The sequence below is a fragment of the Cydia splendana genome, chromosome Z (genome assembly GCF_910591565.1).
Source record: "Cydia splendana chromosome Z, ilCydSple1.2, whole genome shotgun sequence".
In the NCBI taxonomy this organism is placed as follows: Eukaryota; Metazoa; Arthropoda; class Insecta; order Lepidoptera; family Tortricidae; genus Cydia; species Cydia splendana.
Window position 1 is genome coordinate 31,413,607 of NC_085987.1, and position 23,438 is coordinate 31,437,044.

The 23,438-nt window shown below is 36.6% G+C and overlaps 1 protein-coding gene across 1 annotated transcript in view; it reads right to left on the minus strand.

Annotated features, from left to right (window-relative positions):
• Nucleotides 1-23,438, minus strand: part of LOC134805114 (uncharacterized) — a 73,287-nt gene that overhangs the window by 8,971 nt on the left and 40,878 nt on the right. Inside the window, exons 16-23 of the mRNA XM_063778414.1 lie at nt 23,083-23,167; nt 20,766-20,955; nt 10,847-10,929; nt 10,349-10,516; nt 3,963-4,199; nt 943-1,188; nt 556-659; nt 12-158 (exon numbers count right to left, since the gene is read on the minus strand). Of these exons, the coding sequence (XP_063634484.1) occupies nt 12-158; nt 556-659; nt 943-1,188; nt 3,963-4,199; nt 10,349-10,516; nt 10,847-10,929; nt 20,766-20,955; nt 23,083-23,167 (1,260 nt within the window). The remainder of the gene's footprint in view (nt 1-11; nt 159-555; nt 660-942; nt 1,189-3,962; nt 4,200-10,348; nt 10,517-10,846; nt 10,930-20,765; nt 20,956-23,082; nt 23,168-23,438) is intronic.

Sequence of the window (23,438 nt, forward strand, 5' to 3'; positions counted from 1 at the left end):
TGCGTAGTTACCTGCCCGGCACCAGATGCATGTACGCCGACTCGCTGATATTGTTGATGGGTGAGTCGGACACGTAATAGATGTCCATCAACTGCTTGTCGGACTCAATCGATATAGACACGTTCTTATTCGGCGCCGTCTCACCCACATATAACACTCTGAAAAATAAACAAATCACCTGAATCAGTTACTACATACACATAATGTTGAATATATGTCGGTAACAATTTCCAGCTTAAAGAAAATCGAACCGGAATAGAAAACCAACCTAAGTAGACTTGTAATAACAAACTGTTAACTCATCAGCGTTACATGAACTTTAACATTTCTATCCCAGATTCTGCAAAACTTGTTGGACTCTTTTTTATTATTTACCGTCTAGGTATACGTGCACGTCAACCACACGTTTTACCGTCACAATACATAAAATAATGGACGGAAATGCATGAGATTGTACCTCTATTCTGTCACTTTTAATTTACCGCGGTCGGTAGCGGGTAACGGCATATATTGAACGTCAACGTCCCATTATTCACACAATTAATCAACACTTACTTAAGTTTAGGTTTCCCAGATATTGATTTGGAGAATGCATTAGGGTCCATAAAATGAAACGATATGTGGTCATCTGAATCTTGTCCAATCACGACTGGCATGAACTGTAAGAGTTTAGCGGATGTTACATGCATTTAATCGATATCGATGACGATACATTGTTGCAAAGCCTCTAAGAAGCATTTTCAAGACACCTACTGGTACCGGAAGAACTATGGAGGATGTTTTCAGTGAATGAGTTAATGTTATAAAATAATGCAATACGGTAACGTTAAGGTAGGTAAAACAATAGTAAGTTAGGTAATTGTAATTATCAAGTCAGCAGCAACTAATTTACGGTGACTAGTGAGAATTCTCATATTTAGGGATGTGATGGATTATAATTACAAGTCCTGCAACAGTTTTGATGCTAGTGGTGAGTTCGTGCCGGCGCATGTGGCGGCCGTCGCAGGAGCGCGGACAGGCGGCGTGCAACGCGAGCTCCGCGTGCGGCAGCGGCGCCAGCAGCGCGCTGCCTCGCGCCGGCAGCAGCACGCCCACCGCGTCGCGGACCGTCAGCTCCACCGGACACCTCAGCGTGCTCAGCACCACTAGCCCCGACTGGTGCCGCCCCGGCGCCTGCAGCGTCGAGCGCTGTTAAGCGAAATGACTGCTTATATAACATACAGCTTTTCCCTACTATATCCCCACTAATATTATAAATGCGACGGAGAACCTGTCTGTCTGTCTCTTTTTTCACGGTTAAACCGCTGAACCGATTTTGATGAAAATTAGTACCTAGTGGCGGGCAGAAGCCAGTTTCATGTATATTTGAAATTGGAAAATGTTAATAAACCTTGACTTCATTGATTTACTGGAGTCAGTTACGGATCGCTGCCATATATGACCCAAATTTTTTTTATTAAGCTATGAGCTTCATCACATATGATCTCTGAGTAATTCTAAGCATTTCTAGCCTCGGAGGCGATGCGAAGCGTGCGTCTAGTCGAGGAGGGCGGGGTACAAAGATGGCCGCCACCCGTCATCGTTCAAAAAAATCTGTTCTGGTCTTGGTGGCTACTAGGGCAAGTTTGGTATCATTTTCGTATAAACCGAAGACGTAGAATTCATTGCTGATATTTGTTTTTTTCAGTTTCATAGTAATTTTGCAAGAAAAACGTAAAAAGATAAAAAATTGTAATGGAGATTTTTGCTTTGAGAGCTAATAACTTTTGTATAGTGGCCAAAAGTGTCATACAAAAAATACTATAATAAAGCGCAATTCATGCAGCTTCTAAACATATACATGTTTAGTAATATCCTACTGCAAAAAGATGGTGAAAAAATTATTAAATGACCGCAGCGCGGGTAGTTGGCGGGTAGCTCTCGCTAGGCGGCGTTTATCTTACAAAATGGTCAAGTACGAGTATCTACGTAGGTAACTATGCTTACTTTGCTAGATTTTATGATGACGAATAAAATGCTTTCTGTATATTTAATGTCCGCAGTTTCCAGTACACAGACATAATTCTGGTATAGGTTAAAAAAATAGACACAGGTATCCTCATGTCTAAAGAGGAGGGCGGCTCGCTTAACAAATAAGATCATGTACAACAGCAATTTCAGGTTGGGTTAGGTTAGGTTCGTTTTATCCCTCAGAGCAGAAAATAGAAGCCCCGCGAGGCGGGGCTTCGTTGGTTTGTCACCAAGTCATACTTGCATAACCTATATTAGTATGACAAATATACATAGCTGTTATGATTTCTAAATGTAAGCTCTCCGCATAATAGTTATTTGTTTTACAAGGGGGCAAAGTTGTTGTTTATCCGCTCGTGCTAATATTGATACCCGATCAAGCGGAAGATTTCAAAATTGAACCACGAGCGTAGTGAGTGGTTCGAAAAATGGAATCTTGAGCGTTGTAAGGGTTTCAAAGAACGAGGGTTAAACAAAATTTGCCGCCGAGTGAAACACAGAATTTTTCACCACACCAACCTGAAGCAAATATTAAATGTAAAATATCAAACAAAATCAAACCAAATCAAATCCAAATGAATGTTATGTGCAGCTTGAAGTTATTTATTAAAAACAACAAGTAAGTACCTATAAAATTACTTAAAGTGAGTTATAGCATGAAAATTATCGTGAAAATAAATATTTTGCCTCTTCCTAAGTAGTACAATTTCTCTCATAAATAGTGTTTTAATATTATCAGCAAAAATAAGAGCGCTATTTTATTACAATAATTTCATTTATAATAGTTATTTCTCGGACCCAATTTTGGACCCGGGTATATCCTTAAACTACGTTCAAAAGAGAGGTATGGGCACTGTAAATGTCATCTCGCTTTGTGTGGTAGGGCGTGGGTAGGGCACAGCACAGCGGATGTCATTCCAGATCTATCCGAGCAGAGCCCAACTGGGGAAGTACGTACTTACCTCCACCTTACAGAAAACACCGGTCAAATAACACTAGGCCCCACTCAAATCGTTGCAAGTGCATTAAAATTAAAGTGCATAAAATTATGTCTGTATGATGAATTATGTCTGGATGAAAGTATTTTATTCGTCATCATAAAATCTAGCAAAGTAAGCATACCTACGTAGATACTCGTACTCGATCATTTTGTAAGATAAACGGCGGTCCGCAAGATAAACGAAAGTCCAACTACCCGCGCTGCGGTCATTTAATAATTTTTTCACCATCTTTTTGCAGTAGAATATTACTCAACGTGTATATATTTGGAATCTGCATGAATTACGCTTTATTATATTTTTTTTTATATGATATTTTTGGCCACTATACAAAAGTTATTAGCTCTCAAAGCAAATATCTCCATCCTAAATTTTCATCTTTTTACGTTTTTCTTGTAGAATTACTATGAAGCTGAAAAAAACAAATATCAGCAATGAATTCTACGTCTCCGGTTTATACGAAAATGATACCAAACTTGCCCTAGTAGCCACCAGGACCAGAACAGATTTTTTTGAATGATGACGGGTGGCGGCCATCTTTGTACCCCGCCTCCCCTTATTGCCTCCCAGGCTTGAAATGCTTAGAATTACTCAAAGATCATATGTGATGAAGCTCATAGCTTAATAAAATTTTATTGGGTCAACTTCATAACTGACTCCGCTAATTTGTACAAACTGAACATTACATTACAACATTAAACATTTCAGAAGTGTAACTATGGATATTTAAATAAACTATTGATATAATGTTATTGTTCTGTGCCAGAAAACCATAAGTTTAACCGTAAATGCTTAATTGCTCCGGAATTGTTGAAACGGAATGAATAAGACGTCTAGATTTAAAATCGGTATGTAGGTACCTACCTAAATCCACACTGTAGTTTATTAGCAGAATCCAGTTAGGTATAGAGAGAATGAGATAAGATAACCTAGTCGATACGGTATTATAAGTACCTCGATGCCCACTTGGAGTATGCCGGCCGCAAAGAAAGCCATGGAGGCCAGCATGCCGCCAACGAACATCTTGGTGAGCGGCGGCATGTCGGGCAGCAGCGGGCACGCGCCGCCGGGGCACGCGGGGATGAGCAGCAGCACCAGCGCCGGGTTCAGCACCTGCAGCTGGTCCGGCATCAGCGTCACCCCGAACAACTCGCCGCGCAGGCGTGACGCTTGGAACGTCCAGCGAGAACCCTGTTGGTAGTGGCGGAAAGATGCACTGGTAATACTTAGTTGTGGCTTTGTTTAGTTTAATAATAAATAATAATAATAATTCAGCCTATATACGTGCCACTGCTGGGCACAGGCTTCCTCTCATACGCGAGAGGGCTTGGGCTTGTTAAGTTTTAATTTAGTTTAGGGTTAATTTTAATTTAATTATCGAATATGTTTAGGTATAAGCGTTGATTTGTAATAGGATTAGTTGTAGGTATTTAAAATTTAACTTTATGACTCGTAATTGTATGTGTCGTTTCTATTTGAGACAATCATCTTCATACTATCAGAAGGTAAGATACCTACATAGGTACATATTGAACAGATCAGTCTGTAAAGCAAGTCTATTTCAGAATACAAACATTTTCTTAAAACGATTATCTATTTCGTAAGTTTATTACTAAAATAATTATAGCGATTGATAACCAAAGAGTTAAAATAAGAAGAAATAATTCTGAGATTTTGATATAATATAGATTTTATCGTCCCTGAACAAAAGTCTCTATGGGGGCTACCACTGTTGCCGAGTCCCTTTCAGAGTTACGACTGATTTTGTATCAGATAACAAATCATTAATTAGATGCAATTACCAACTATTTCTTTAAACAATTGACATTAGATTGAACCTATATTGCGATATTTGCGATAAGCTGGCCATTTAACGAAAGATAAAATGACTGCAATGTCAACTTCAAACGTGCGTCATGTGCACTTCGTGATAATAATGTGAATATATACCGAATAAGAATATTTAAGTAAGGTTTAGATGTAAGATTTACAAATAGGTAAGAGTAAAGTAGAATGGCGTTACTATTAGTTAGTTAGAGGACATTGCTTTGTCTGCAATAATGCCTATGTTCCTCGTGCTTTGCGGCGGATACCGGAAAATAACGACGAAAAAATTCAGATGGCGATTTCATACAGAGAAAGTATGAACAACATCCCGGCTGAGTTTAACAATGAGTCCCGTGTATGTATTAACTGTGACCGATTGCTAAATACAGAGTTGGAGGAGCTGCGTCGCGATGATTGTATTGTTTTAAACGTTCTGAGGCAAAGGTCGAGCAATACTTGCATGATTTGCAACTCACCAGAAAACCATCCCCGGTTGAACCTCAATGCAAGAACAAACGTCTTCATTAAACATTTATGTACCCGCATCATCTCGATGTTGTGTTGGACACTTGGCCATTTCCGGGCTACTACTTTTAGAATTAGGATTGTCCATTTTTTTTTTAAATGTTCTATTTCGAAAACCATTTCGAGATATGAGGTTTTCAAACAGTTTCCGACATTTGCTGCGATATAATAATTGAGGATTGAAGATATTTCAACAAATATCCTTATGACCTTAGTTTGACCTTTCTCGTTGGCTGAATGTAAAGTCATCGCATAATAAAAGTTATCGGACCATAGTAAATCAATCCGTCACTCACGTAATTGTCAAAGTTATCATTGTCATAATGAAATTTTTCAGTTAAACCGCTGCGCTGGTTTGTTATGATTTGATTTATAATTGATACCTAAACAGTAGTTTTCGTTGCTTAATATATCAAAGACCTTGTTCCTACGTGTGGGAATGATTCACAAAAATAATTGTTCGAATCCGCGAAGACCTACGACGTGAAACATGGTGCCGTGAATTGAACTTGGAATACCTACCTACTTACACACAGTATTGCTGTGAGGATCACGTCGATGTAAGTATAAAATTAATATTATTTTACTACAATTATTTAAAAGCTCACTTTGTAGGTAGGGTCGCGGGGACCTATGTGTTTTCTGTGGTAATGTAGCCAGAGTATATAAAGGCAAACCGTTAAACAGTGATGGTGCCTATATACTAGAAAGAAACACTATACAAGAATCCATAGTCATACTCAAAATTCAGCCTGAAACTGCTTTCAAAAGATATAATTTCTAATTTCCAGGTACATGTTGCAGTTCAAGCTGCTGATATCATGGTGGACAAGACTTAAGTTAATAGTTGTGAATAATAAAACATGTTTTTGTTTACCTACTTTTTTATTAATTTAGGAAATATATGTATGTATGTTTCCCAAAAAAAAGTAACTATACATATATGTATGTTCATCATGTTCTGCACGAGCAGCTGACAATGATGGCTTCTTGTTGACGAACCAGAAGAGAAGTGTATGGTTTGTTATTTACTCTGTTCCCAGGCATTATTTACTGTCGTAAAGTATTATGACGATTAATATGACGTTCGTTTCGATACAAAATGCTCAACTTTGTTCAGGGCCCAAGTGCCTTAACAAAATCAATCTCCTTCGTACATTACGTATCCCACAGCCGTAGCTAAATAGGAATCACATGATGACCTGAAATTATAGGATATAATTAGCAAAATTGGCATGTACCTAATATAGTACAATATCCAAACAATGGTGACAAGCCGGTAGAACCCACTGGGTGCTAAGCTACCTTAGCAATGGACGCTTATAACGATTTTATGAATCCAATCATCTTACGAATCGAATCAGTTAAAAAATATATGATGTAACTTACATTTGTATTTTTGCTCCCCTGATTTCAGCCAAGTTATGGTTGGACTTGGATGCTATATGGATACATACTCCAATAAAACTAAGTTATATTATATAACTTAGGCAGATTTCTGGAATCAGCTTTCACAAATTTATAGCGTAGGTATTTTGAAATTATTGATTAAAGGATTCAAAATAAACGAGTTTTCCAGACGATATTATTTATAGAAACGCGTGACACTGACATTGTAGACAGGTGACATTACAATCAATTGACAATTACAACTATTTTTTTAATGTTTGTTATTGCTTGTGCTTTATCAAATCAGCCACTACATGTAATTTACGAGAAGTCGTATCTCATATTTTCAATAAATAGGCCTGATGACAAATTTTGAAAACCCTTTTTATATCGTCGGTACGCTTGTATTAGTTCCGAAAAACACTATATTTCAGTTATACTCATAAGATTTAACATAGATAATTGCATTTTATTATAGCTAGTTTAAACTTCGCGCGAAAACGCCTCGCATGCCATTTGTGACGTCATCATTTAGTTGGTGGTAGGGTGGTAGATATTGTTTACATACTTACAGTTACGAATTTCCCTTGAATCCGAATGATATTGTTAATTCAGCACCATATATTACGATTAGGGATGATAAATACATTACAAAAATTTATCACAATAACTCATTTTACACAAAAACTCTCACACGGTTGCAGTTTAAGATGAATTATTTAGGTACATGTAAATTTTGAGTGAAAATCACCGAACGCCACTTTTACTTTTTAATTTTTCATTTTTTCTAGTTACGACTGCCAACATGGCAATGATAGTTCCATTCAGCCAAATAATTAAAAAAGTTTGTTGTTGAAATATCGTATTATTTAGCATTTTATTTAAATAATAACAAATAAATATCTACTTTATATCGTGTAATAATATTTTTTGGATGTAATAAATGTTTAGTGGCGAAATAACATTTTTTTTGCACCTTTCCAACTCTTTGGTGCCCACGTATAGATTTCGGTCAATGAGGTTGTCTATGTTGCTCTAAGAAATATGTTATGGATTGATGACGTCACTGTTTGGAACGTTTCTGATTGGCGTTTCGGTAAAAATGGCCGATTGGAGAATTTTGCACTTTTATTTTATTGAATATATTAATAATCCTTCAGTTTATACTGAGATTGGGCCATTTTTTAGAATCATATTAACATATATGTTTCGTTGAAACCATTATTTCCATGATTCTTTGTTACTTGCAACAGGCCTATTATAAATATTCAACCGAGCCGTGAATTAATAAATCATTCAAATTGGTATCTTAAATTAACCTATATTTTCAGAAAATAAAATAAAAATGGGGGTCTAAAAAAAATGAACAATCCTAATTGAAGCCCACGTTACTATTTGTTAAACGACGTTATCGACTTGCAGGTCCTGAATTGAGTTCATTCCTACAAACGTTACGTAAGCAAAAAAATTGTGATGATTTTGACGTAGACAACATTTCAGAAGAAGATTTCAGTATCATATCTCCCGTAACAAAACAGCAATTTCAAGACATGTTGCAGTATTGTGTCCCGATTAACGACGGGCGCTATGTCTCAGAAAAAAAATATTGATGTTCTTGGTGAAAATGTGTCAAGGACTCTGATAATTTCCTAAAAGTTCTTTTCAAATACAAGTCTAGAGCCAACGTGAGTCGCGACATTAAAATAGTCAGGCAATCATTATTTATAAGATTTGTGCCCCAGTCCATTGGTTATAATGCCATTACTCGAGATGACTTCATTAATGCCCACGTGACACCATTCGCTAATGCACTATACAATCCTAATACTGACAATCGACAAGCAATAGTTATTATTGATGCATCATATACTTATATAGGAAAACCTAGCAACTTCAAATATCTCAGAAAATCTTTTTCTTTTCATAAAAAACGACATTTAATAAAACCCTGCCTAATAGTAGCCCCTGATGGATACATTTTAGATATACACGGACCCTATTTTTCAGACTCCAAAAACAATGACGCTGAACAGGATTCATGATATTAATGTAATGCAAGCACGGGTGGAAGCTGGCGTTAATCTAACTAGACGTAATGCTAATTGGAACCTTCTTAATGAAAATCATTTTCCGCAGTTTCCTAGGCTTGACATGGCGTATTTGAAGCGATTGGTATTTACCAAATTAATTTAAGCCCTGCTTACATACAGGACAAAATGAATATGGATAATAACGATGTATTTGAGTTTGATGAACTAAATGAGCACGGCCTGATACGTATGAGAATACGCTCGCGTTTTCGAAATGCAGTTCCAAAACGAAATTCCGGAAGAAGAGCCTATCTTGGCCTATTACTGTAAATTCAAAACCGGGGCCAGGACTATTGGTTGCTGTGCTCATGTTGCCAGTGTCGTATGGTACCTTGGTTATGCACGACATCAAGAAAACGTGAAATACCCAAGTACTGCATTATTAAACCACATACTTGACTGTGCGAACAGAAATGAACCCTTAATAAACCGAGTTTAAAAGTGTACATGTGTATCTATGAAATAGTTATTTGTTTTACAAGGGGGCAAAGTTGTTGTTTAACCGTTCGTGCTAATATTGATACCCGAGCAAGCGAAAGATTCCAAAATTGAACCACGAGCGTAGCGAGTGGTTCGAAAAATGGAATCTTGAGCGTTGCGAGGGTTTCAAAGCACGGGGGTTAAACAAAATTTGCCCCCGAGTGAAACACAAAATTTTTCACCACACCAACCCGAAGCAAATATTAAATGTAAAATATCAAACAAAACAAACCAAATCAAATTCAAATGAATGTTATTAAATATTTATCATCCAAAATCATCATTTAAAAGTCAATTCTACCAGCAAACATAAGAAAACAACTCAAAATTTGCATTTGATTACTTTGCCTCACATGTGAATTACTGATAGCAAAGTGCAACTTTGCTATCCGTTTTTGAAGTGCAAAGTAAGCCTTTCCGAGCTGGTGTGGTGAAAATATGTAAATATATGTAGATAAGATTTAACGAGTAACACTATTTTTCTTTCATTTTATCCGTTATTAATAGTTTGTTTTGTCTGGTACAGTCTACTGTAAAAATATGGGTGCATTAAAATGCACAAAAATATGTTCCAATGATCTGTATGTTGTTGTAATAAGAACTTCTTAAAATATTTATGAAACGATTTATTTTGCACTTGAAAAAGACGCTGGAGGTGTCATATTACTGATATTACTGTCACTGTGACAAGGTGTGAATTGGTACTAGAGTCGATTTCCTTGAGGGTACAAAATCAGTCGTAACTCTGAAAGGGACTCGGCAACAGTGGTAGCCCCCATAGAGACTTTTGTTCAGGACTTTAAAATCTATATTATATCAAAATCTCAGAATATTTAACTGAAACCACATTTTCCATACTTTTGGTACGGGGTTCTTTGTAAATACCTAATTTGTAAACATATTCAATTCAGAACTGTTTTTATTCCATATAAGATTTCATTGATTTTTATAGTCTACGAAAATGGATTTTATTAGAAATATAAAATAAAAAGAACATAAATACCGTTGTTATACAAAGATATTTAGTACCTGTTGATCAAATAGAGACCAAAAGATGGGCACTGGCAGGTACAAATACAAGATAGAGAAGACTATCTTCATGTCCGCGACAAGCTTGCTTCCATACTTGTTTATAGAATAGTCAAGCCAATGTGCGGGCGGCGCACCGGCCTCTCGAAATCGCATCTTCGCGGCATACTGAAATGTCATAATTTATTAAATTTGTACACGTTTGTAATCCTCACCCCATACAAGAATGTTTGAGACTGGCTTGAAAGTATTGTCTACCCAACACCGCTTTACAATAATAAACTCATCAATTTAGAATATTAAACTGCAACAAAAGGGCATACATAACTATAACGTGATAATTTTATGCGTGATCGGACGCAACAAGTTCACTTTTTCGCGTTTTTTAACAAATTAATGGGAATAAAATAACTTAAATTACATATTACATAGAGGAATCGTTTTAGATCAAGCCCACTTTACAAATGTTGTCAATAGGCCAGGACTGGCAGGACTCACCCACGCGCACGAGACGAATTTCAATGTTACGTTTTCGCGGGGCTGTTTTATTCTGTACCAGCCTCTTCCCGCGGCAAAGATAACTGAAAACAAAATCTAAAGTTGCGCAATGATATTGTACGTAGACAGTAGATAGGTTGAAATACATAAGGAGGGAGAAAGTACCTGGGAGACCGAGCTTTACTCGGAGAACATGGAAAAATTAAAAATGCGCGTTTTCCCAGAGTTAAGACCTAGCTATAGTTGGCCATAGCTATGATTGTCAGTCAGTAAGAACCAGGAAAACTATACTCATCCTTTTCTTTTGGGTGCTAGTACTAGTGTAAGACAAAGATAGTATGATTCTCTCTGTCTATGATTGCAATGAGACAGTCCTTTGACAAACTATACCTAGATCGATTTTTGCCCCCTAAAACCCCCATATAGCAAGTTTCATCGAAATAATGAGAGCCGTTTCCGAGATCCCCGAAATGATTTTGATTTACTTTTTAATCGAGCTTTACGGTTATAATAACTCGATTGTAGATCACTTAGATAACATTATCCTTTCAGCTCAGTCTCTAGAAATGTTCCAACCTGTATAGAATATACATACCTATCTATCTATATATATAAATGCAAGTGTCCTGACTGACTGACTGACTGACTGACTGACTGACTGATTCATCAACGCAGAGCCGAAACTACAAAAGATAGAAAGTTGAAATTTTCACACCAGATTACATTTATAAAGTGTACAAGAGATAAGAAGCGATTTTGAGAAATTCAACCCCTAAGGGGGTTAAAAAGGGGATGAAAGTTTGTATGGGGTTCAAGTTTTATTTTAAGCTAGGAATTTGAAACTTCGTAAAAAGATATATTATTAAAATACACGAAAACTAATTTCAGCGTTTTTGAAAATTCATCCCTTAAGGTGGTGAAAAAGGGGTTGAAAGTTTGTATGGATATCAAAAATTATTTCGAGCGCGGGACTTGAATCTTTGTATTTGGGGATATTATTAGAAGACAAGAAAAGTAATTACAGCGTTTTGTAAAATTCATCCCCTAACAGGGTTAAAAAGGGGTTGAAAGTTTGAATCCATTACAAATGCTTTGAAACTTCTTAGAAAGGCATAATAGCCGATTACAAAAAAAAGTAATTGCCAGGTTTTTGAAAATTTAACCCCTAAGGGGGTTAAAAAGGGGATGAAATTTCGACATAGGGTGCAAATTTTATTTTAAGCTAGGAACTTGAAACTTTGTAAAAAGGTATTAAATTAAAATATAAGAAAACTAATTTCAGCGTTTTTGAAAATTCATCCCCTAAGGTGGTGAAAAAGGGGTTGAAAGTTTGTATGGATATCAAACATTTTTTCGAGCGCGGGACTTGAATCTTTGTATTTGGGGATATTATTAGAAGACAAGAAAAGTAATTTCAGCGTTTTGTAAAATTCATCCTCTAACAGGGATAAAAAGGGGTTGAAAGTTTGAATCCATTACAAATGCTTTGAAACTTCTTAGAAAGGCATAACAGCCGATTACAAAAAAAAGTAATTGCAACGTTTTTGGAAATTCAACCCCTAAGGGGGGTTACAAATGGGATGAAAGTTCGTCTTGGGGTGCAAATTTTATTTTAAGCTAGGAACTTGAAACTTTGCAATAAGGTATTAAATTAAAATACAAGAAAACTAATTCCAGCGTTTTTGAAAATTCATCCCCTAAGGTGGTGAAAAGGGGGTTGAAAGTTTGTATGGATTTCAAACATTTTTTCGAACGCGGGACTTGAATCTTTGTATTTGGGGATATTATTAGAAGGCAAGAAAAGTAATTTCAGCGTTTTGTAAAATGTATCGCCTAAAAGGGTTAAAAGGGGGTTTAAAGTTTGAATCCATTACAAATGCTTTGAAACTTCTTAGAAAGGCATAATAGCCGATTACGAAAAAAGTAATTGCAAGGTTTTTGGAAATTCAACCCCTAAGGGGGTTAAAAAGGGGATAAAAGTTCGTCTTGGGATGCAAATTTAATTTTAAGCTAGGAACTTGAAACTATGCAAAAAGGTATTAAATTAAAAAACAAGAAAACGAATTTAAGCATTTATTAAAATTCATCCCCCAAGGTCGTGAGAAAGGGGTTGAAAGTTTGTATGGAGATCAAATATTTTGTGAGTGCGGAACTTCAATCTTTGTATAAGGGCATATTATTAGAATACAAAAAAAGTAATTTCAGGGTTTTTAAAAATTCATTCCTTAAAAGGGTTAAAAGGGGGTTGAAAATTTGTATTGGGTCAAGTTTTATTTTAAGCTAGGAATATTTAATTTCGTAAAAACTTATTTCATTAAAAGAGAAGATAACTAATTTCAGCGTTTGTCTAAATTCATCCCTTAAGGTGGTGAAAAAGGGGATGAAAGTTTGTATGAACGTCAAACATTTTTTTAAGTGCGGGACTTGAATCGTTGTATAAGAGCATATTATTAGAATGCAAGAAAAGTAACGCGGAAAAGTAGTCCACGCGGACGAAGTCGCGGGCAACAGCTAGTACATATATATTTTATTTCCAACAAAGTCGTCTTCAAGCGCAAAAAGGTGCAAAAGTTATAATAAGTCTCTGTTCATCCATTTAACTATAACTTAATATGTAAAATGTCTCCGTAATTTCTTGACAGGATTTAAAACACTTTTTTTAATATTAAGTATCTGCTTGATAAAAGATTGGTTTAAAATTTTATGACACTTGTTATATCGGTGAAGCTAACAATCCTTCACATATCTTAACCCTTTACCAGGCTAAGGGATATAATATTTCCCACATGCGGCCCTTCAAACATATCTTCTATTTTCGATGAGTAAAACATTCGATTGTCATTTTTAAACTGTCAGCCTGGTAAAGGGTTAACTTATTCTACCTACTTAGAGATGGGTAGGGGTGAGTAAATACTGAGTATTTACTCAAAGTACCCGATAAATACCCGTATTTACTCATTTAACGTAACAGCACCAGTCATGGGACACTTAAGAGGAAATTTTGAGTATTTGTGATATTTCCATGACACATGTAAGAGTTAGACCGCTTAGCGTGTTAAAAGATGAATGTCCTATCCGCCTTTCATGTTTCAGGCGTATTGTATGAAAGATACTGCAATTAGTTTCCACATACTTAACAAATTAAAACTATGTTTTTTTTCTCCAGTCATGGACACCAAAGTTCCAGTAATGGCGCCCCGGTAATGGACGTGGATCCAGTAATGGGCCCCCTGTAATGGACTTTGCTCTATCAGTATAAAATATTGAAATATATAAATTAAGTTATGGCAAAAAAAAACATTTTTTGGTATAAGCTTTTATCGCTGAATGTATTTTTCTTTCCACAGCTAACTAATACTCCTCGAGACAATTCTAACAAACCCAAACACAATTAGTTTGCGTTAATCACAGAGTTCCCATGGCCACCTCCTGTCTCCATCATCAGATCAGATCCATGTTATCGTAATATTGCATTATCATCCGATTAGCAAAAGTATGCAAAATTTCAAGTCAATCGGAAGAAATCTGAAAGTGGCTCAAATTCAGCTTCCAAGATTTGACCCACACTAACTAAAATACAAACACAGGGCGAGTAAAATAAAAGTTTGTAAAAACGATATCAATTTATCCGAGGTCCGAGCATACCTCCTGACATATTTCGTAACTACATTTTACTTCTGTATTGTTTAAACATGAAATTATGGCATGGCGAGCATCATTATGTAAATTGTCCCATCATAGGAGGTATGCAGTTTTACAGCTCCTATAATGGGATTGGGGCAAATACCACATTTTTTTACATCTGTGGAGTCACAACTTAGTGTGTTGTATACCTTATCTCATGGTAAATGCAATTAACAAAACACATTCTAGTTTTCACCAAGTATAAATTAATTAACATTTAATAAATTAACTCACCTCCTTTAGCGAAATTGTTAAGAATTATTAGTGGTATTTTTTTTTTCATTAACACGACAACTTTTGTGTTGACGCCAATTTCTTAAAAAATAACCGAATTTAATAAAAATTCAAAATGAAACAGCTCTAGGACTCGTATTTATGATAAAATATAGCCAGTGTTTATAAACTACTTTTAGATAATTATTTTAGAGGATTTGTGGTTTTTTGTCCCGGTTCCACGTCCATTATAGGGTATACTACATTAGGTGGGTAAAACGATTGCTTATAAAATATTCAAAAAGTGAGATTTAAAAACAAAATTGTCTTTTATTCAAGAGTGTTAACGTGTATTAACAATATCTATAAAATAAAAAGCATAGAGGACGCTTAATTTTGGAATAAAAGGTAATTATCAGTGAGAGGCAAATTGTGATAATGCATAGTTAACAATTTTGGTTTAAATAAGAAGATATTTACTTTAAAAATATGGTACTTAAATTCTATCGATGTTATGGATAACTGCATGTCGCGCAAAAGTGCGTATTTACGCGGCACTTACGACCTTTTATTAAGGGTTTTTTAAAGTTAACTCAAAAATGGCTCAACCGATGATGTTCCAAATATTGTTTTTTGTACTCTATTTTACGGCTTATCTCTCGATATGTTTTCATAATTTTTCTGAACTTCTTGGTTCTAAAGTTATAGAGAGATAAACATTATTTTGGCCTTTCGAAACGGTTTTTTCCCAAAAATATTCAATTTACCCAAAAATGTTCTTAGAAACATTCCAGTTATTTTTAAAGACCCATTGAATGATGTGCAACACGTTGGTGGTTTCTGAATTTCTTTTTGTGACAATTAGTTACATGTATGGAGTGCCCCTTTTAAAAATACATTTCCTACAATTTTGAGTACTTAATCCAGTAGCGGCTTACAAAATACACCTATATTTCAAACTTGTATGCCCCTTTCAGCACTCTAAATAGTTTATACCCACCATTTGGGTATAAACGAATAAATACGGGTAAATTGAGTAAATACTGAGTATTTACTCGGTATTTACCCGTGAGTATTTACTCACTACCCATCTCTATACCTACTAGTTTACTCCCCGCTGAAAGCGCTGAATCAAGTCAAGCCAATCAAATCCCGCGGATTTGTAAATTTACTGACACAGCAAATTAACTTTCATTTAAGTCGACCAAGAATACAATAAAATACAATGGAGAATAAAGCTATTCTTAACCCGTAGTTAATTAACATTAATTGTTAAAAAGGAATTAATGAACATTATGTACATATCAAATGAAGGATCTCTTTGACGTTGATTTGATCACTAAATAATTGAGTCGCCGGCCGCGAATTTACAAAAGCTATACTATTTCAGTCACGACTCAGATTTTAATAGGTGAGCTTTTGTTTATGCATATTACTTGACAATATCTATACCGTTTCGGTAAAAAGTAGTCACTGAAATGGATTAGCTTTTTGCATACATATTTTCAAATATTATTCACGCCAAAACCTAGTCGAGTTTAGTAAGTTCAGGCACGTTTGAATGTGATATCTAAATTTTAATAATACTTATTTACTCAAATGGTTTAGATTTTGTCGCGATATATTTAAACATTAATGCTCTCACAATACCTAGTCGAGCGGAATCTCGCCGTCATTATTCAATATTATTCATCGAGTATTATTTGTACGACACTAAAGTTCACTGAATATTGATTTCAACTATTATTTTTTTACTAAATTACTTTTCACCTAGTATTCATGTTAATTGCCAAAAAAGTAGTTTAGGTTAGTTTGATCTGCAATCTCCAAGAAAACGAAATGTTGCTGGAAAAGTGGGTTAGGTTAGGTTAGAACTGCGACCCCCAAGAAAACGAACTGTTACCAAAAATGTGGGTTAGGTTAAGTTAGAACTGCGGCCCTCAAGAAAATGAACTGTTGCCAGAAAAGTGGCTTAGGTTAGGTTAGAACTGCAACCCCCAGGAAAATGAACTGTTGCCAGAAAAGTCGTTCTATGTAAAAAAAAAGTCGGTTCGCTGTTTGGTCGCAGTTCACCTAACACGCTCTTCCTCGCTTCGCTCGTCGTCGTACCTATCTTGACTCAGTGAACTCTGTCAAATGACTAGACGATATCGTATTAATAAATATCTAGCAAGTTGAATGATTTGACCATAGAAATGTACTCAAAACGTTGTACACATAGTAATAATCTACATAACAATAATTCTATAAAGTAAAACGTTGTCATGATGAAAATTTGGCGAATGTTGGTTGCCAAAGTAAATCATCTGCGAAAAGTTGTCTGGCAAGTGAAATTCGGACAATAAAACTTCGGAGAAAAGGCAGAACCACCGTAGTAAATCTTGGTCCTTAAATAAATCATCTACTTCGTTATGTACCAATGTATTACAAAATACAGTCTACTTATAATTGTATTACGATTTCACATTAAACATGTCCTAATAAGAAATCTCAACTGATATAGTTCTTAAATGAAAAAAAAATTAGGCATTTTTAAGTAATTAGCACGAACGGTAGTTAATACAATACAATCGGAGTCATTACTAAAATATTATTCAAGTTTAGATCGCAACAAACTAGCATTTGTAGCAACAATATCCATATTAATTTAGCCAACAAAGTCTATACGATTTCAGTAAATTTCTGTACTGTAATGGATTAGGGTTTGGTCAAGTTTTGTCCAAACAAAAGCTAATCCAGTTCAGTTCGCATCTGGACCTTATCAGTATAGGCTTTGTAAATTCGCCGCCCGGCCGTTCTAATTAAATCTTTTGTTAGTTTTCCTCCGCAATCAAAACTTGTTCCAACATCTCAAATGCTACTCAGAACCGATTACCTAGATACCTACTCCTTTAATAAATTTGAGTTAGTTTGTAAAATGTTTATAAATGCCTTGAATCGTCAATTCCCATCGGGGAAGTTATAATTATGTATAACCTATATTAAAATATTTAATATAAAATATTAGGTAATCGATTATACGTTTTACAGATGTGTTAGTGTGAAGAGTTGGCGCCTAACCTGAAGACAACTGAGAGTTTAATTTTACCTAGGTATGTAGGTATAGGCGCGTTTATTCTGAATTTTATTTTAGTTTATTCAGAAATATAGCAATCGTAGAGTTATCTACATTTGCTTACGTAGTTGACGTTGGCAGGAACAAAGGTCTCAATAAGTCGGAGGTCAGACTGTTCATATTTTTGGAGACAAACAGATTGAAGCCCTCGTGTCAAATGTATAGTTATCGGTCGTTTGATTAATAATTATAGATCGTGTCATTCACGAAGACGCTTGCCTTGACTCGTAATGTCACGTTATTAAAGGTTAGATTTAATAAATCATTTATATTGATTTGACAAATCGCGTGTTTATCACAAATATTTGTTCCTGAATTACATATGTTTTCTATATATATAAGTATTTATATATAGCTATATACAGGTTGATTCAGGAGACGTGAGCAGGACTTACACTGCGCATATCGTTAATTATAAGCAACTGTTTCGTATCGGTATTAGTGAGGTTAACGTTATACGAAAAAAAAAGTTATTTATTTTTTTACGACATGCATGGTTACCCTAAAATTCGAATACTAAACTACCGATATTCTGTGTCAAATTGAATGTCATTACTGTCATCACGGTCTGGTTACTTTTGAAAACTCGTATCTCACTCAAGTTTGACAGTTTATTTTCTTCGTAGTCAAAATGCCATTACGGTTAAAGAGGTTTTATGTTTATTAATTAGGTCCTGTAGGGTGACCATGATTGTTGAGAATTAAATTTGCCCTCACCAAAGAGTAAAAAAAAACCGGCCAAGTGCGAGTCGGACTCGCGCACGAAGGGTTCCGTACCATTACGCCAAAAACCGCAAAAAAAAAAAACCGGCCAAGTGCGAGTCGGACTCGCGTTCCAAGGGTTCCGTATATTACACAATTTTTAACAATCAGTGCCGGATTAAGATATTTTGATGCCCTAAGCATTTCTAGGTGCCCCCTCTCCCTAGGGTCATCAAGATTACATTGATTTTTTGGTAAATTGAGAGAAGTTCATTGCCGCGTTACAGCTGAGAATGGAAATCAGTCACATCATTTTATCACGAAAATTGACAGTGCCGCAGCAGTAATGTTGCAACAGAGTACCTAATGCTGTTGCAGTCGCCACCCGAATGTCACCTTTATCATAGCTTAGAAAGTAATAGAAACGCGAGCGAAGCGAGCGCGAAAATTTTTCGATATAAAAACGCAATTTTACTTTTAGTCCCAACCAGGCGCGAATCCAGGATTTCATACAGAGAAGGGATGGGACAGTTTTCTATCAGCCTAGCTTCGCATAGGGCTCGATATTTAAGGGTCTCAGCGAGGTTGTTTTCATGCATAAAATATGCAAGAAAGCAGTGCTTGGAATTGAATTGGCGAAGTTTGAGAAAGGCAGTAGGCCCAGCTGCGAAAGAGGAAAGCTTGGATTTGGATCCACGCCCAAGTGTAATTAAGGCAGAAGATCAACTTTGCCGTAAGGCAGAAGGCCTCGCATAAGACCTAACGCCGAACCGCAAAAGAGTGGGTTGAAATCGAATCTATGCATGTAATCACGACTCTTCTACTGCTACCGATTGTTTCCCAAAGAATTACGCGCCATTATTTTTGCAAATTAGCTTTTGGACAGCTAAAAAAAATCGTGTGGTAAAAACGATGTCTGTCCCTAATTTTAAAATTTGTTCACCTTTTTAAACCTGGCATTTTGGTGCCCCCCCCCCCCCCCCCTGAACGTGGTGCCCTAAGCACGTGCTTGTTTTGCTTATTGGTTACAAAGTCTTTATTAATTCAACCATTAAAGTCGACGAGTACAAAAAACTTTGAGCTAGCTCTCAATTTAACAGTGTTTTTTAAATTTTTTTTTTAATTTGACCTTACAATTACTCGTAAGCAGGTAAGACCGTTAAATATTTAAAATGATTATCTTATCAGAAAATTATCACCAATTATTACTCTAAGAAAACTACTACTCTAAGTAATCCGGCACAGTACGGTTACCATCAGTTTGTCACTGACATAAACGCCGTCGAGAACGTAATTTACTTTCTATACATCTCGCTCGCACTCGCATATTAGTGCGAACGGGACGTATAGAAAGTAAATTACGTTCTCGACGGCGTTTAAACAGTGACAAACTGATGGTAACCGTACTGTTAACAATGTATTTTTTATGTGAAACGTGAGTGAAATCTCTTTAAAAAATCAGTAGGGGTCGGATCAAAAACTGTAATTAAGTCCGACTCACGCTTGACTGTACATTTCTAATAGGTTTTCCTGTCATTTATAGGTATAGACCTATTTTATGTATTTTTTTTTTAATTTAAGACTTAGTAGTTTCGGAGATAAGGGGGGGGGAATGGTCATTTTCTGCCTATTTTCTTGAATAACTTTTAAACTGTTTACTTTAAAAAAATATATTTGAGATCCTTACAATAAGCTCTTTCATTTGATATGTAACATGATATAGTTAGAAAATTTTAATTTTTTCATTTTTTCATTTACCCCCCAAAAGTGGCCCCCATGTTTAAAATTCATTTGTTTACGTTACATGTCCGTATTTGGGACACAAACTTACATATGTGTACCAAATTTCAACTTGATTGGTCCAGTAGTTCCGGAGAAAATCGGCTGTGACAGACGGACAGACAGACAGACAGACAGACAGACAGACAGACAGACAGACGCACGAGTGATCCTATAAGGGTTCCGTTTTTTCCTTTTGAGGTACGGAACCCTAAAAATAGGAAAAAGTGTGGTTGTTTCTCCTAAATACGACGGTGATCGATCAATTATCAGTTACTGAGTGTGCAGGATTAGTCCTGCTCACGTCTCATGAATCATCCTGTATAATCGTCGTTTACAATACAAGCCTTACTGAGCTTACTGTGGGACTACGTCGATCTGTGTAAAATTGTCCTAAAATATATATTTATAGAACTTATAGCTCACAGATAGAGAGAAACACGAGGAGGGTGGGGAAGCCGAAGCCGAGCGCGTAGCAGGTGTCATCGCCGAAGCACATGACGCCGCGGCGCAGCGCCGGCGTCAGCACCATACCGATGAACCCGCCCAGGTTCACGGTGCAGTAGAACGTCGAGAAGAACCGCTGCAGCAGACGCTCCTCTTCGGGCAGCCGGAACTGCGGGGTAGTCATAGACTAGGAATCCTCTAGACGGAGTTTAGAGCAATTATTTCATTAAACCGATGCTGCCAAAAATACGGGGGTGCGGGGGACGAGGTGAGCGAGGTCCCGTGCCGTGATTGGTCCGTTCAAAGACACGGACGTCACACAATGACACTTTCGACTCGAAAATGGAGTAAAACTACCGTATGCGTGGCAGCTAGAGGGGGTAGAGTAGAGCTACTATGCTCAGTCTGGAGGGAGGGAGGGAGGGAGGGGTAGTTAGCCAATCTGTACGTTGGTTACATGTTTTATGCCGGAAATATAAAACATACATTCTTATACCTATGATTAATTAAATATAAAAATTATATAAAAAATTTTGGTAAATGTTACGAAATTTGTGTAGCGTGATTGAAAGGTTGCGTTTTTTTTTTGAGAAACGCCCATCAAGCGAACACTCGTCGAAATCGTTACGCGATTAGCCGCTGTAAAATTTTAAGGGTTTAATTAGCAATTATTATATAATCACCACGTGTACGAATAATTACAATAATTGATAATCGATTTGTCGAATCTGTATATACACGTGTAGCTTTGCAGCTGGTTGCAATATGTGACTTTCAATAGTTTCAATCCGGAGGTTGCGGGTTCAAACCCAGGCTCGCACCAATGAGTTTTTCGGAACTTATGTACGAAATATCATTTTATATTAACCAGTCGGTTTTCGGTGAAGGAAAACATCGTGAGGAAAGCGGACTAACCCCAATAAGGCCTAGTTAACCCTCTGGGTTGGAAGGTCAGATGGCAGTCGCTTCCGTAAATACTAGTGCCTGCGCCAATTCACGGGATTAGTTGCTAAGCGGACCCCAGGCTCCCAGGAGCCGTGGCAAAACGCCGGGATAACGCGAGGAAGATGTTACGAAAATTTATGTGGCGTGATTAAAGATTGCGTTTTTCTGAGAAACGCCCATCAAGCGAACACTCGTCGAAATCGTTACGCAATTACCCGCTGTAACATTTTAAGGGTTTAATTAGCAAATATTATATAGTCACCACGTGTACGAATAATTACTATAATTGATAATCGATTTGTCGAATCTGCATACACGTGTAGCTTCGATAAGCTACACGTGTATGCGACTGGTGGCAATATGTTCTGTGGGTATTCAGATATTTACGCATTTTTACGTGCCTATTGGTTTCACTAAAACATTGAATTATTTCATTACAAGTACAGCCAGCCAAAAGTACCTAATATATTTTCGATGAATTGCACCATATTGATAAGTTCATATACGTAAGTACTAATAACTTATCGAATAGCAATTAATTAATATACATTCACTAACAACCATTTGTCTTAGAAATAAAGACAAACGGCGAACTCGTAGCTTTATAATATAATACTCGATGATGATCTTAGAAGTCGGCTAAATATGTAGCCTTATTCATCAAAATAGGCCCAGTAGTTTCTACCCTTTTCATTTAGAATTTAAGCTAATTTGGTTCTTCAATAGGTATAAAATGCCCAATGCTATGAAATGTCCAAACTCCAATGTAAAGAAAAACCTACGGGCTCGACAATCAAAGTGCGTGATAATACTGATGATCAATTTTTTAACAAGCAGATACGTCTGCGAGCGATATTCCTAATTTTTTCCTTTAATATAAAATTTGGAATACTGATGATAATATAGACTTGTAGACTCGACACACATCGGCTAAAATAATCACGATCACGGAATAATTTAGATAGGTAATATCCATGGCACTGGTGTTTTTATTAAAGTATCAGATGACATCGACAATATTTATATTTATTCCGTGACCAAAGAGAATCTGGTGTTGAATTTCTGATAATTTCAGCCCATGTGCGGTGTGCCGTAATCGGGTAAAAGGTTATGGACTCCAGTGGTGGGCAAAGTACGCCCGCGGGCCATCTGCGGCCCGCGAATGGATTTCATCCGGCCCGCCGCCGGTCGTATGAAATAATTAGAATATCGGCTATGTGGCATTGGCCAACGATTATCTCAAATCAAAATAAATTTTGGCTACAAGTCTGGCCCTCCACTTAAATTTCCTAAACTTTCTGGCCCCCCATGAAGAAAGTTTGCCCACCACTGGACTAGGGTGTATGGGTACCTGCTCCCCACCGAAGGCCGCAACACAGGGCTTCACGCAGCCCGTGCCCGTAGCAATCAGCGCGAGGCCAATCATGGACGTCGTACTATTTATCAAAACAAAAAAAACATTCATTACTTGAAACGTATCGTTTTAATACAGCGTAAAAAGAAACACGTGGTGAACTGATTGTACTAATAGAACTAATTAGTAATTACGTCGTAGGTTAAATCAGGAGTCGGCCATGTCAAGTTGACATGGCCGACTCCTGATATCCTTGATATCCAGTTGACATTGTCAACTGCCCGGCGATAACAACTTATTAGGTATTCTTTAGGGTGTTCCTACCTATTTGTTCTTGGCAGTGTAGATGTTTT